At 38.5% G+C, this 16,176-nt stretch overlaps 1 protein-coding gene across 2 annotated transcripts in view; it reads left to right on the top strand.

Moving 5' to 3' along the window:
- The window catches only part of ARSJ (arylsulfatase family member J), an 87,838-nt gene extending 80,840 nt beyond the window's left edge, over positions 1 to 6,998 (top strand). For both annotated transcript variants that reach the window (XM_032333256.1, XM_032333257.1), the window contains one exon: positions 4,250 to 6,998. In XM_032333256.1, the coding sequence (XP_032189147.1) occupies positions 4,250 to 5,654 (1,405 nt within the window). In that variant the 3' untranslated portion in view covers positions 5,655 to 6,998. The remainder of the gene's footprint in view (positions 1 to 4,249) is intronic.
- The last annotated feature ends 9,178 nt before the right edge of the window (positions 6,999 to 16,176 follow it).

Below are 16,176 nucleotides of genomic sequence, written 5' to 3'. Positions count from 1 at the left end.
ACTTTGAGTCTTGATTAGGCCACTTACAATATCAACTCTTCCTCCTATATGATATAGATCAATACACTATTTTGTATTTTGAAGAATTATTGATCATCAAGCTAGTTGCTGCTGCCTAGTTAAAGTCACTATCAAGCCAAAGATTCTTCCCTGGATTTCAATCATCTCCTTCTTCTTCTTTTTTGTTTTTTTAAAAAGATTTATTTATTCATTTATTTGACAGAGAGAGATCATAAGTAGGCAGAGAGGCAGGCAGAGAGAGAGGGGAAAAACAGGCTCCCTGCTGAGCAGAGAGCCTGATGTGGGGCTTGATCCCAAGACTGGAGATCATGACCTGAGCCGAAGGTAGAGGCTTAACCCACTGAGCCACCCATGCACCCTCTCCTTGAAAGAAAATAATTTGCTAACATTCAGTGCTCTTCTCCATGACTAAAAGCACTGACTCCATCCCAACCTGATCCCAAGGTTCAGAGATCTCATACATAAAAGTCACTGCCATTACTGATCTTGACTTAGAGCTCACTTAAGGATATCAAAGCTTTGGGTACCAGGAGGTAGTGGACAAAAACAAACAACAACTTTGTACTTGGCACGCATTTTTTAAAATTTTTAAATAAATTTTTAAAATTTATTTTATTTCTTTTCAGTGTTTGAGAATTCATTGTTTATGTACCACACCCAGTGCTCCATGTAATATGTGCCCTCCATAATACCCACCTCAGTATACTGCTTAACTGAGCAAATGAATAAATGCAAATAAACTAACCCAAATTTTAAATGGGTCTGACTGTTCAATAATCTGTGAGTGTTCTTGGAAAAGCCTTTAAAGCCAAAAATATGGATTCCAGATTTTTTTTTTCAAGGCTTACAGCTGTAAAACTTGACAAACCACTAAATTACTCTGAGTTTCAGTGTTTTTTGCTTTTGTTGTTACTAGATGAAAATAATAAATGGAACACTCCTGCCTCATCCACAGACTTGTACAATTTTCATGTAAATAAAAATTATCTGTATGCCTTAACTGGTATTAAAGTATAACATTATCATTCTTTTGGTAAATATACAATGTTACCATATGGGTTTTTTTCATTATTTTTTAAGAAAATGATCAGATTTTTGAAATGCCCATCATTTTCCTAAACTGTTTACCTAATGCTGATATTTTTTTAAAAAGAAAATGGAGCTTAAAATTTTTTAAATTAATAAAGTAACATAGAGAAGAAAAAAAATGAAGCTAATTTAGCTTTTTGAAATACTCACAAATCATCTACTCAAAAATTGTTCTCAAATTTCTCTGGGATCAATATAAATCTCACTATTTGATTTACAAAAATCCTTCCTTTCTTTAATTAGAAAGTTAGAACAGATTTGCTTCTCAAAACTGATGACATTTTTTCCCCTGCTCTTTGATTTTTCAAAAAGTACCCATTTTACTTTTTTTAAGATTTTAGTTATTTATTTGTCATAGAGAGAGAGAGCACAAGCAGGGTGAGAGGCAGGCAGAGGGAGAAGCAGGCTCCCTGCTGAGCAAGGAGCCTGAAGTGGAACTTGATCCCTGGACCCCAGGATTACGACCCAAGCCCAAGGCAGATGTTCAACTAACTGAGCCACCCAGGCATCCAAGAAGTACTGATTTTAACTCTTAAAAAGAATAGAGAGAGAATCAGATTTAACTCCTGTCATTCAGGAATCAATTTCACAGGTTGGTGGGGCAGGCTGGAGGAGTTGGGGGTCATCTCTATATCTCTATTCTATCTATAAAATTAACATAAAAGTGTCCTACTTCTCACTGTTACAGTGAGAACTAAACATAATAATGCATGTGAAAGAATGCCTATAAATAATAAAACTTTGTACAAATATGTAAGGAACATATGACTCAGAACTTGGAGGTAATAATAGCAAAACCTGTCATCTATTGATGTACTCTCCTTATCAGATTCTATGTTCTCTTTCAATGTTACAACAACCCAATATGTATTATTATCCCTATTTTACAGATGAAGAAACTGAGGATCAGAGAGGTTAAGTACTGCCCAAAGTCACACAGCTAATATGCAGTGGAGCAAATTCAATCCCAGGTCTGTCTGACCCCCAAACTCTACCATTAACCCATGACCCCAATTCTACCCTAAACTCCACCAGTTTGGCCCCAAAGTCTTGAATCCATTTAATGACTCTGTCCTGAAAAGTTCTCTTCTGTTTATGAGCTGCTGCCAAACCTTAATGTTGTTGGTTCTAAATTTTCCAATATGAAGACTGTTCTAGGTTGTGGAAACCATACAGTTAATAGTTCTAATGTCTCTTATTTATCTGCTAACACTGTACCCTCTCCTGAAAGAAGCAGCTCTCTTCTTTCCTACTCTTTTTTATGTGAGCGTTTTCTGTATTTCATGCTTTTCAAAAGGCTCAATTACTTTTGCCTTTAGTACTAGCTGAGAAAATGCCCAGTTTGATTAAAAACGCATTGGTTAGCCATTCAATGAATTGAATAGATACTCTCACCAAGTACATTTTCCGCATAGAATTATTTAGTTCATAATTCATTAAAATTCTTACCCATACAGATTTTTCCATTTTTAAATTTACTCAGCGCTTACACTGATAAGCGTTACCAATTTGTCATGTACTCATACAAAATCGATGGTTTCACAAGAAAATGTTTTAGATCCTGAACTGGATCATCAAAAATTATCAAGGATAATAACAATATTTTCTGAATTTGGTGTTAAATAATGCTTGTGAAATGCTTATTTCTTTGAGAGTTTTTATATTTTAAATCACAATTGTGATCATTGTGAAACTTTGACAGCTTAATGATCAGCAGAGTAGACAAGTCCATGTGGAATGCTGCTTTGCATTAGTGATCACATTTCCCTATGGGGCCTACCAAACCATCAATGTTACTGTAATTGATATTTCAAAAGAATTCACAGTTACATTATCCCATCATATGAAAATTTAAATAAATTGCACTATTCACCCAAGGTATGTATGACATGATGACCTTTCAGGTTCAATCAGTTTTTAAAATTTTTAATTTTGGTCTCAATATTACTCTCTGTAACCTGATTCCAAGAGTATTTTTACATCTACCTTAAAACCTTCTGCAATCTTCATTTTCTCAGAATTTTTGTATTTTCTACTTTAAAAGTCCTTTTGAACTTATATAATGACTATAGAATCAATTGCTTTTAAATGTTGTAAACTAATAGACACATCTTGACCCAAATGAAAATTCATACACTTATGTGATGATAACCCTTCTCTGAGGAAAAGTCCTTGGCAAAATATCCTTGGGACAAGAGCAATGCTGGAAACTAACATTCACTTAATTTTAATGTATAGAAGGTGTTGCCTTATTTTCTTAGACTATAAGTAAATCTAATTTTTTCTTAAATTGAGACACTGGAAAAAATATGAAAAGACTCTTTTCCTTCTGTTTTGGGGAAAATGTAATCCTTCTTTAGCATTAGCTAAAACCCTTACCCTAAAATGTTTTTTCAGAATAATGTACTGTGAACCAGAAAAATTCCCTTTCTCTTTACAGAGATCTAACAGGTTGGGGACTAATTATAAAATATATTTTGACAATCAAACAGCAGACTTTTATATAATTTTTGCTTGTATTTTTAGTGCTTCAGAATTAGCTTGAAATAGATCTCAGGAAATGATTCGGGAGCTAATGTGAGATCCCCAGACTAAAAACTAATAATACTTCTCTAACATTTGTATCCTTTCCCTCATCACATTTGCTTTCTATGTCATATAATTAATTAAGAGTTTAAAGTTTATTCAGATTAATTCCATTAGAAGAACTTTAAAAACACTTGAGATAAGGGTGCCTGGGTGGCTCAATCAGTTAAGCATCCAGCTCTTGATTTTGGCTTAGGTTATGATCTGGGTCATGAGATTGAGCCCTATGTAGAGCTCCGTGCTCCAAGTTCAAGATTCTCCTTCTGCCCCTCCCCTGTCCCACTCACACTCTCTCTCAAAACAAAACAAAACAAAAGTGCTTTGAGATAAGTGGTGAAATCTTAGTTTCAAAAGTACTGATTTAGAGTCAAATGTATTTCGAATGTTAAATATGAAGCTAATTAGGATAAAACTTCTGAGTCAACCATATAAATGCTGAACTGGTCATATTTTACTTGAGGTAAAGTTTCTCTTCATAGAAACATTGTTTAATTTAAGAATGATTGTAATATCTCTTTTATCCTGCACTGACAAAATTTTTATTCTTGTCAAGGTATCAGATACACACCGGACTTCAACATTCTATCATAAGACCTACCCAACCCAACTGTTTACCTCTGGACAATGCAACCCTACCTCAGAAGCTGAAGGAGGTTGGCTATTCAACACATATGGTTGGAAAATGGCACTTGGGTTTTTATAGAAAAGAATGTATGCCCACCAAGAGAGGATTTGATACCTTTTTTGGTTCCCTCTTGGGAAGTGGTGATTACTACACACACTACAAATGTGACAGTCCTGGAATGTGTGGCTATGACTTGTATGAAAATGACAATGCTGCCTGGGACTATGACAATGGCATCTACTCCACACAGATGTACACTCAAAGAGTTCAGCAAATCCTGGCTTCCCATGACCCCAGAAAGCCTATATTTTTATATATTGCCTACCAAGCTGTTCACTCACCACTGCAAGCCCCTGGAAGGTATTTTGAACACTATAGATCCATTATCAACATAAATAGGCGGAGGTATGCTGCCATGCTTTCCTGCTTAGATGAAGCAATCAACAATGTGACCCTGGCTCTGAAGACATACGGTTTCTATAACAACAGCATTATCGTATACTCTTCAGATAATGGCGGTCAGCCCACAGCAGGAGGAAGTAACTGGCCTCTCAGAGGTAGCAAAGGAACATACTGGGAAGGGGGCATTCGGGCTGTTGGCTTTGTGCATAGTCCACTTCTGAAAAACAAGGGCACAGTGTGTAAGGAGCTTGTGCACATCACTGACTGGTATCCCACTCTGATTTCACTGGCTGAAGGACAAATTGATGAGGACATTCAACTGGATGGCTATGATGTCTGGGAAACCATAAGTGAAGGCCTTCGTTCGCCCCGGGTCGATATTTTGCATAACATTGACCCCATTTATACCAAAGCGAAAAATGGCTCCTGGGCAGCAGGCTACGGGATCTGGAACACCGCCATCCAGTCGGCCATCAGGGTGCAGCACTGGAAACTGCTTACAGGAAACCCTGGCTACAGTGACTGGGTTCCCCCCCAGTCTTTCAGCAACCTGGGGCCCAACCGGTGGCATAACGAACGAATTACCTTGTCGACTGGCAAAAGCGTATGGCTCTTCAACATCACAGCTGACCCATATGAGAGAGTGGACCTGTCTCACAGGTATCCCGGAATTGTGAAGCAGCTCCTACGGAGGCTGTCACAATTCAACAAAACCGCAGTGCCTGTCAGGTACCCCCCCAAAGACCCAAGAAGTAACCCTCGGCTCAATGGAGGAGTCTGGGGACCGTGGTATAAAGAGGAATACAAGAAAAAGAAGCCAAGCAAAAAGAAGGCTGAGAAAAAGCAGAAGAAAAGCAAGACAAAGAAGAAACAGCAGAAAGCAGGTTCATTTCCAAATTGCCATTCAGGTGTTTGCCATTATCGTGGATAAGTACACATTTTTTCCAAAATTGGTTAAATTTAAGTCAGTCTTAGTCTTTTAGCTGTTTTCTAGGTAAACTAGCAAATCTGGCTCAATAATATCACTGCCATTAGCACCAGACTTATTTTCATGTCATGGTCACAAGGAAAACAGGTCTATTTGGTGCCAAAGGTGCTACCATTGCATGCCACACTTGGAGGTGGATAGAGACGTTTATTCCTTTTGCTCGTTTATAAAGTGCTCATTAAGGATTTCAGCTGTTGTGCTTCAGTCAAGGGACCAAACCCTTGCTTTCAACTGCAATCAGTGAGTATGTTAATTTGATGGAAGTTACAGGGTAGCGTGATGAAACTACTTTTGAGTAGTTTTGAGGTTGCCTTGCCTCAAAAGGCCTTGAAAAATATTTTTTCTTAGTGAATTATTGTATCTCTATCTTATGATACTTGGTTTTTCTAAATTAATTCCATTTCATGTATCATTTCCTTTCCTGTGAAAATAAGCTGTTTCCTCCCGTGTAAACAGCTTGCACCTCATTTTATCACGCATGAGGGAATGGCAAATAAGAATGTTTGAGCACACTGCCAAAACGTGAATGTAACTATTTTCTAAACACTTTAACAGAATGACATTTCAACATAAAGTACATAATTTATTTTACAGAAAAAAATATTGTTTTCTTATTAAAGTTATACAAATGACTTTTATTTTTATTTTCTATATACTGTTAGAAGTTTATTTCATGTTTTTAAGATTACCAAGCACTGTAATACTATAAATTACTGTAATACTGTGTGAATTCATAGAATAGAAAAAGAAAATTAGTCAGAAAAAATGATAATCATCATTGTTCAACCATTATTTTGAATGTAAAAAGATGAATATATTCCTTACAAATTACTTGGAAATTCAGTGTTGTATGGGGTTGAGAGACACCTTTATTGTTCCTATCATAAATATTTTATTTATGTGTCTTTATTATTAAATGATTTATTTCACAGCACTAACAAATTTAGTGTGGTTTTCCTGATCGAATTTCTAGACAAAATTATATTATTCATCTTAACAAGAAAAATCTTTACAAAAACGCAATTGAAGCTATGATTTTCTAACAACCACAGTAAATAATACAGATTTTGCAAATAAGAGGTGTTTCCACTTGGCTATTTCAGAGACAAAAATATTATTTTTGTTAATCTATAACATTTATAATGATCCTCCTCTTACATAAAGTAGATATGATGGGATGTGATTTTAAGCTCTCTATTAATGACCACAACCTTTGTAAAAAAGATTTTATTTATTTATTTGTCAGAAAGGGCGAGAGAGAGCACACAAGCATGGGGTGCTGCAGACAGAGGGAGAAGCAGACTCCGCATTGAGCCAGGAGCCCAGTCCGGAACTCAATCCCAGAACCCTGAGATCATGACCTGAGCCAAAGGCATATGCTTAACCGATTGAGCCACCCAAGCATCCCCTTCCATATCTTTTTTCAATCGGAAGAAATTAGCTCACAGTCTTCTATCTGGAAATGGCTTCACAGATGTTATTAGCTATTTGTAAGAATACCTGTCACCTGCACATGATGCTAGGTAGACTGATTTAAGAGAAGTCTGTCTCCGTTGGTTAAGCAGCTGCCTTTGGCTCAGGTCATGATCCTGGGCTCCCTGCTCAGCAGGGACTCAGCATGCTTCTGCCCCTCCCCCCACTCAGGTGCTGGGCGCTCTCTCTCTCTCTCTCTCACAAATAAATAAATAAAATCTTTTTTTTTTAAGTCTGCCTTGCCCTTAAGAAACTAAAGTCTAATATAATAATCCTGTAAAAATATTGAACAAAAATATTTTCAAAATACTGTCAGCAAATCTCTAGGTATTTCAAGATGTCCAGGAAGGAAAATACTATACAGTTGACTTTCACGTCCTAATTATTAAAACTGTGTTAATACTGGGCATTTAGTCTCGGGTGTCATTTTCCTGAACTGTGATTCTCAGGCTTCATTTCCAGAGCTGTCTGTGGCTCTTTCAAGTGTAAACTGCAATTCTTTAAAACCTCTCATCCTTTTACTAGGAGACTGAAAGAAAGTCCTGGACTGAAAAATGAGTTTTCCACTAGTTTTGTCAGAAAGCAGTTTGTGGATATAGCTATGTGTCTTGGGTGAGAAAGGATATAAAATAGTTAATTCAAATAAAAAAGCAACAAAGCAACAAATAGCAAGGCAGCAACCACTTTTGGTGCCTTTCCAGTGAAAACAACCACCCCAGGTCTGTCAAGTCTACCAAAGGAGTTGTTTCATCTATAGTTACATAATCTAACCTCACTTTTCAAAAAATTGAGTGACTGTTAGTTTGCTTGACTGGGCCGTTTTTGAAAATCTTAAGGATAGAGAAAACACTGTGCCACTGACAGTTGAATAAGTAAGTATACAGTAAATACACTTTAGCATTTGCTAAAGGTCCATGAATTTGGCAACAGGATTAGCTTCTTAAACATTTTATTCATAGGATTCATGAGCACCCAAATCGTGAATTTGTCAGTAGCCATCAGAATATGCTGGTAGAGGGCACCTGGGTGGCTCAGTGGGTTAAGCCTCTGCCTTTGGCTCAGGTCATGAATCTCAGGGTCCTGGGATCGAGTCCCGCATCAGGCTCTCTGCTCAGCAGGGAGCCTGCTTCCCTCTCTCTGCCTGCCTCTCTGTCTACTTGTGATCTCTCTCTGTCAAATAAATAAATGAAATCTTAAAAAAAAAAAAAAAAGAATATGCTGGTAGAAATAAGCTGGCTTGCCAAAAGCAGCACACAAAATTCTATGTCATAAGCTAATAAATCCATTGTTCCCTCTTAGGGAAAATTACTTCTCAAAATTTATACATTCATTCAACAAATATTTATTAAATCCTACTATCTGTCAGATAAAATTCTAGGTGCTTGGGACGGATCAATGAAAAAATGGATTAAAAATGTTTACCTTTGTGCTTTTGCCAAGTTAGGCAGACAATAAATAATGAACATAAGTAATAAGCAAATTATATACATAGTCCCCCACCTTAGGCACAGTTTTGCTCTCTGTGGTTTCAGTTACTCTAAGTCCACTGTAGCCCCGAAGTAGATGATCCTCCTTATTCTGTATCTAAGGTCAATAGTAGCCGTCCCTATGCCTGTCATTCACCTCGCTTCATTTCAACACTTTGGGATTTTTTTTCATCTCACATCATCACAAGAAGGCTGAGTTCAGTACAATAAGATATTTGAGAGAGAGAGAGAGAGAGACCACATTCGAGCAACTTTTATTACAGCATGTTGTTATAATTATTATTTTTTATTAGTTATTGCTGCTAATCTCTTAATGTACTTAATTTATAGATTAAGCCGTATCACAGGTATGTATGTATAAGAAAAAACATAGTATATATATAATATATATATAGTTAACCCTGCGGGTTAGGTATTACTCGCAGTTTCAGGCATCTCATGGAGGTCTTGGGACCACCATATATAGGTACTATATAAAGTAATACGAAAAGGAAAAAGTAGATCAGGAAAAGGGGAGGATTCATTCACCGCCAACTTTATCCACCTGTTCGTTCAACGTTTGTGAAGTGCCATATGCAATGATATCTGCTACGGTCTGGTGACAAGTATCATCAGACGAAGTTCCTGCCTTCAGGTCTTGTACATTCTCCTGGGAGACATACACGAACTGAATCATCGAACCGCCTCATCTCCCCCACACTTCTTCCCTAATTGATTTCTCTCTGCAGCACTTCTTACCCTTTAATATATTTCATGTTTTACTTACATATTTTTTTTTATCCTCTGACTCTTTCCTCTAGAGTACAAGCTTCTTTTTTTTTTATAGATTTTATTTATTTATTTGACAGACAGAGATCACAAGTAGACAGAGAGGCAGGCAGAGAGAGAGAAGGGGAAGCAGGCTCCCCGCTGAGCAGAGAGCCTGTTGTGAGGCTCCATCCCAGGGCCCCAGGATCATGACCTGAGCTGAAGGCAGAGGTTTTTAACCCACTGAGCCACCAAAGCGCCCCTAGGGTATAAGCTTCTTAAAAGTGGTTTATGTCTGCTCTGTTTACATCTGTATCACCAGTATATAAAGCAATACCTGCCTCAAAGTCAGCATTCAATATATAATTTTGAATGAATAATCACATATATCCATATGTTCAGCTATATTTGCTTCAGTTTCCATTTTCCATTTTTTTTTTTTTGCTTTTCTCTTCTTATATAGGGATTTTACTTTTGAAAATAGAACTCATCATCCCTAATACTTTCCCTCATAATAATAGCAATAATGTGAAATACAGACATTTCTAGCACTATAAAAAAAGTAACTATGATAATGTGTGTTGTAAAAAGAGTGTTATAGCAAAAGCCAAGCAAAATTCACACAAAATTGAGAGCCAATTTTATCTATATAATCTTTATTACCTAGCAGGGCAGAATACTATTATTCTAACACTACACTGAATATCACAGAATTCATTAACTGAAATGAGGGTTTCCAGAAAGGAGAGGTGGGGGCTTTTATTGGGAATAATTTTTTGTAGCAAGTGATGGAAGGAAAAAAAAACATAAATAGCAAATAAACCTCTATGTCTTCATAGAATTATGAAGCCACATGGACTATTACTCCTATCTTTGGGTGTTCTGTTACAAACCTCTCCAATCTGGCAGAGCAGAATTCTTCTTGGAAGATAGGTTTTTCCCTAAGTTGGCTGTAGTATCTCTATGAAGTCTGTTGACTTATTGGCTAGCTATGGCATTATTAAACCCAGGACACTAAAATGTCCTTGTGAGTTAGGCAGTCACATTACTTAACCTTCCATTTCATATCAATGACTTGACAGAAATTTCCTTTCTCTCAAATTTTTCTACAATCTTATATTCTTGGTTGATTAGCTTATGCAATTTTGTGTAAAATTAATCCCTACAACCACAAAGGAGCAAGAACACAACAGAGGCTCATGAGAAATGCCTCATAGTCACTCTTTGCAGAAATTCTTTAGCTGAAAATTTTAAGTGAGGAGCATCTTATGAATCAAGTAAAATTTGTCTTTCAGAATAAAAATCCAAAAACAATTTTCAAGAGGACATATTAATCTCTTTGGAAACCATACTTTAAAGAATTAATGTTCCTTCAGCCTTGAGAGTTGTGAATGCCTGGTGGATACTTTCAACTGAACTTCTAAATCATAAACAACTATGAGAAAAAAAAATTTTATAACTAAGGTTAACAAAAACAAAACCTTGATTTTTATGTAGCATCTGAAACTGTATTTTCTCATGTCACCATCACAGACCCTCCAGAGGCTTTTTTTCAGCAAAAAAAAAAAAAAAAAAAAAAAAAAATGATAGCATAATTCATCAGTCATGAAGATAGATGCATTCTAATGGCCCACTAACATTTCTCTATTTGTAGCTTTTTGTGATTGGCGTATCAATGCCCTCTAGCACCTGGGACATAGGGAATTACAAGCATATAGCATCCACATTATCTCTACTTTGCAGTCACACTTAATTTAGCAACAAAATATAAGGGTTCAGAGTCTATCACCCCAAAATATGCTGCCTTGGCATATTGGTTACTTTGAGTGAGTTAAAGGTAAGTTAAAAATGTCAGATGCAAAAAGGGACCTCTGACCTTTCTTTTTTTCTGGAGGAGTAGATAAAACTCCCATGAAAAGTGCCCTCCCTATACAAGAGGAAAGAAGACATGCTTGTCACCAGAGAAGGGTACTGAGAGAAATCTGTACAAACTTGTTCAACTGATCTACATCTCTCTAGTCACTTTTCCACACTTAACTACCCTACCCCAAACCCCTTTGTTTTGTCATGTTGTCACAATTTGCTACCTTTGTCTAACCTAGTACATAGAGTTCACCTCTAGCTACTTCTTTGTGTCTTCATTTTCTAGTGAAGGTGCCCATGTACATGTAAAAATAAAATATACAGTCTTTTTATTAAACTTGTCTTTCTTGTCTTCAGGTTTTGCTCAAAGACCTAAGAGTTAACTTAGCCTTTCAAAGATTACAGTGACAGTTGCTAAGATAAGCTATTATTTCCCAGCTGGGAGAAGTGGCTGCAGTGACAGTCAGACTAGGTAAGCGGGTAAGTGGAGAGGTTTTTCCCCTGTTTTTTTTCTTTGGCTCCATGCCTGTGTACTTCCTAGCTTCTGGGCTATGGTTGAGCTGTTTCTTTCTGTCCTCTATGGCTCCACATTTTATATTTTTAGTACCTTCATTATCCATCCCTGAGTCCCACACCACTTCCTGCCACAGAACTAGGCATAAAGACACCTGTTCCAACAGATTATGGAATCCAACAGATTCCTCCCCTTTTAAATGAGTGTATAGAGCTGCCCTCATCCCCACTGGTGACAGGAAGTCCTAAGCCCCACACTTAACCTTTAGCAGCAGAGATTATGGTAGAAGGGGAGTTGGGGGGAGGAAGGTTTCCACAGGAATAAGGTGAGATACATCTCCCTTCAGGTTTGAGCAGCTTAGCAGCTGCTGTTAGGGTACAGAGTCGACCACCCCTCAATAGACAGAGAACACTCTCAATAATGCAAGTCACACCGCAAGGTTTTTTTCCAGCTAGTTGGGGTCCAAGTATCCGCCCAGCACAGCGGGTTTCAACAAGGACCCTGAGCACTCAAAGCCAAGGGTTTATATAGCATTTTCAAGGTACTTTCCCATAGCTACATACATATCTTGTGCCCCACTTTGACAGTTTAACTTTGTTTAACCTTTTGCCACCCCAGCATTGCCCTGGCGCCATCCTGGCGGTTAAGTGAGATTTAGGTTTAGAAGAAATTTAACTTTATTTACATTTCCTTCTGCCTCAGCCTCCCTTCATTTTATGGTGGGGAGGGTGACCTTAGGCCTTGAGGAACTGAGCCATTTGTCTCTGGAAATCAGGCCATTGAAGAGATAGCCCTTTTTGTTGTAAATCACCAGGACATTTGCAAACCAAGGGAGATTCCTGTCTCGCAAGATTGTGATCTCTGCAAGTTAACTATTTGTTTTTCTTTAACATTTGGTCCCTGTGGCGCCATCGCCTAACGGCCTTGGTGGTATATGATTAAGTTGTTTTTTAGGTTTTAGCTACTTTCTCTTATCTCAAGTTACATGCGCCCTGTGGGCTGGTTAGGGACGCTCAGTAAAATGGCTTCCCAGCCTTCAGGATGGCCATTCTTATGCTAACCCACTCTTACAGTGCAAGGTGCCCGCTTTTGCCTTGCCAAGATGGCTGTACTTATGTCAGGGCTAGACTCGAGGTGGGTACAGCCTTGTTTTTCTTGGCCTCCACACCTGGAGCTGGTTTTCTGGGACTTGTTTTTAAGTCCCCTGAGAAAAGGGGAGCAGGGACAGTTTAAGGGTTAAACAACAAAGTTATTGCTTAACTTCAATGGAAGCCTTTGGCTAAAATAGAAATATAAAATAGGTCCTCACACTGCAATGCCCAAAGCCTTACTTCACTTTTGGTAACTAATTAGCGCTTTCATCTCCTGTCTGCAGTAGACAGCAATAAACAAAGTATTTTCTACTGCTTTGGGTCTACCCAAAGCCCATCTGTAGGAATTCCTGTGCTTTCTCATCTAGCCTGGAGGAGAAAGCAATGGAGACTTCTAACCTTGTCTACCTACCCACAGCCCAATTTGGAGAATTCCTGAGCCTTTTCTTCTCTTGCCTGGAAGAGAAAACAAAAACCAAAAGCATTATTTGGGTGCTTGTTCTAATCCTACCTCCTAGTCCTCAGCCATCCTTTCAACATGGCAGCTTCTAGTTTCTGTTAACATCTTTCAAATCCTGTTAGTCAGCCTATGAGATTCTCCTGTGTCTCTTCCAGCAAACCAGGTTTCAAAAAGGTTCCCATCCTTCTCAGCAGAGCCGATACCTTTTTACTATTTATATTTCTTCATAGTTATCCTGCAAGAAACCCTGACCTTGCTGTGTTAGAGATCAGAGTCATTATTATTATTTACCCATGATGACATCATCAGTTTCCCAGAGGTGACGTCATAACAGCCCATCGTTAGGACTCCATGTCCAGGAATTGTATCACAAGAAAGGAACCCAGAGATTAGGAATTGTGGTTTTATATAGGAGCAGGATACCTTCCCCCCACCCTCCTGAGAAAAAAAGAGAAATTTCTGCTCTGCAGGCTTTCACAATCCTTTGGAATGTAAATGAATTCTCTCAAGAAGAGAGGAGGAAGTCTGCGCCACAGAATGCAAAGCATTTGGCTGTGGAGGAGGTAAGTTTCATGACCTTTTGATTGAGAGCAGATGGTTCAAGGTCTACCTAACCTTTTACCTGCACCATTTAACTTCCAAGGCTTGTCCTTTCACCCAGGTGTGAGTAATGTTTTCTCTGAAAGTCCTAACTCTGCACAACCATGAAAATATCCACTTCTTGACACAGATCAGTGGGTGCCTGTGGCTGAATGTTGGAGCAGGATTGACCGTAAACAGGTAGGAGAAAACCTTCTGGGATGAGGGAAGAATTTTTTTAAGACTGAACCATGGGGTCTCGGGATCAAAACGGTGAACGGCCTGCTGTTGCAGCATTAAGCGGGGAGCTGGAGGGTATTCGGAAATGGTATCACAGCGCTGCAGTTCAAGAAACTAGTGTTAGTGTGAGGTGATACAGTGTGTGAGAATGATGACGTGAAGGAGGCCATGAGGCTTCCTGAGAACCTGTAACACCACAGGGTGTTTCACACTGAGAGAGCACGGGATCTGACCAGGAGGAAACAGATTTCGCCTAATGAGCAGCGGACACAATACAAGGCGGGTAAATTCTACCTTGAACCCCATCCGAAAGAAGTTCTTTGGGAAACAGAACAGAGAGAAGAATGGGCAAGGAGAAATCATGGAGTGGAAATCCATGGTTGCAGCTGCCCTCAGATATTTGTAAGAAGTTGGGTAAATCTGAAGTGTACAACTGAGAACTATTTGGGCTGCAAACGTACCACTTTAAATATCTATCGTAATTTAAAAAATTAAATTTAAAACAATGTTAATAAAAAGCTGAATTGCAGAAATGATTTCACAACTGCACACTGTACTAAAACTTACTGAACTGTACCCTTGAAGGGACCCCATGAAGGACTGCTTTTTTGCTGCCCCTGTTCTTACAAGGGCCTACACCTCTACCTTACACATGCCTTAGTGTATGTCCTCCTCGTGAAGGTCAAGGAGTTACTGATTTCTTTGCAGTCTTCCAGCATGATAGATAACATCTAAGGAGTAACTGGATGAGGTCACCACTGACTCCAGACACCTTGATGTTAAGACTCTTGGCTTCAGGGCTAAGTGAGTTATGGAGGGCACCTGAGCACTTGTCCTTGTTTTGACCAGTTCCTGGATGCTTGGGAGGACACGTACACCAGATGGCCATCCTCAATAAAACCCCCAGACACTAAGCAAAGATGACAGTCTCTCTCTTTCCAAGTCTCCTGGGTGATCGGTCTGAATCTGCACTCTCTCTATATTTTCAATAAACTCTCCTCTCATGTCCTCTTGGCTTCCGTTCGATTTCTATACTACAAGAAGCTAAGGACCCTCTTGGCTGGTCCTGTGGGACCCCCTCTGCGTCCTTGGACCTGACCTGCCTACATCACACTTACAATGGGCAAATTGTGTAGTATGTAAATTACTCCTCAATAAAGCTTTTAAATATAAGCCATAGATTGGGAAGATTATTTATAACAACTATAACTTAACAAAAAGTCAGTTTCCAGGTTATATAAGGAACTCCTACAAATCAATAAGTAAAAAGAAATAAAGTTCCCTCACAAAAGATGACACACCCAAATGGCCAATAAATATTTGAAAATGTGCTCAAAATCTTTAGACATTAGGGAAATGCAAATTATAGCCATAATACTATACCATTACACCCCCACCAGAAAGGCTAAAATGAAAAAGACAAAACCAAGTGTTGGCAATTATCTTGAACAACTTGGTGAGATTGTTCATAGGTGTGTAAATTGGTGTAACTGTGTTAGGAACTTTGGTCTATCAGTGAAAGTTAAATATATATATCCCTATGACCCAGAAATATCACTACTGGGTATATACCCAAGAGAATGTGAGTGTGTGTGTGTGTGTGTGTTTCACCAGAAGTCATACGAAAGGATATAGCATGATTCATACTAGGTGAACACTGAAAAACACCCAAATGGGTCCATCAACAGTAGAATGAATAAATAAATTATGGTATACTCACAAAAAGAAAACACTTCTGTACTTCTACTCTCACCAACACTTCTGACACCACATATGTGGGATTTTCCACACCAAGAAGTACCCCAATTCTTGGTGGACGCCAACTAGGTATCCTCCAACTTAACTCAGTTCTGACACAAACTGCCTGGAGTTAGCACAGACCCCACAGGTTAAGTGCTCAGTCCAACAAGTCTGCCCTTTCCCTGCTTCTGACTCCATTCAGAAGTCTATGCCTCCCATCCTTCTGACTGGTGGCAAACAATAAATCAGGAATTCCCAAGACTCCCTCTTA

The sequence above is a fragment of the Mustela erminea genome, chromosome 2 (assembly GCF_009829155.1).
Source record: "Mustela erminea isolate mMusErm1 chromosome 2, mMusErm1.Pri, whole genome shotgun sequence".
Lineage (NCBI taxonomy): Eukaryota > Metazoa > Chordata > Mammalia > Carnivora > Mustelidae > Mustela > Mustela erminea.
The sequence above is the reverse complement of the archived record's forward strand: the minus strand, read 5'-3'. Positions and strand labels throughout refer to the sequence as shown.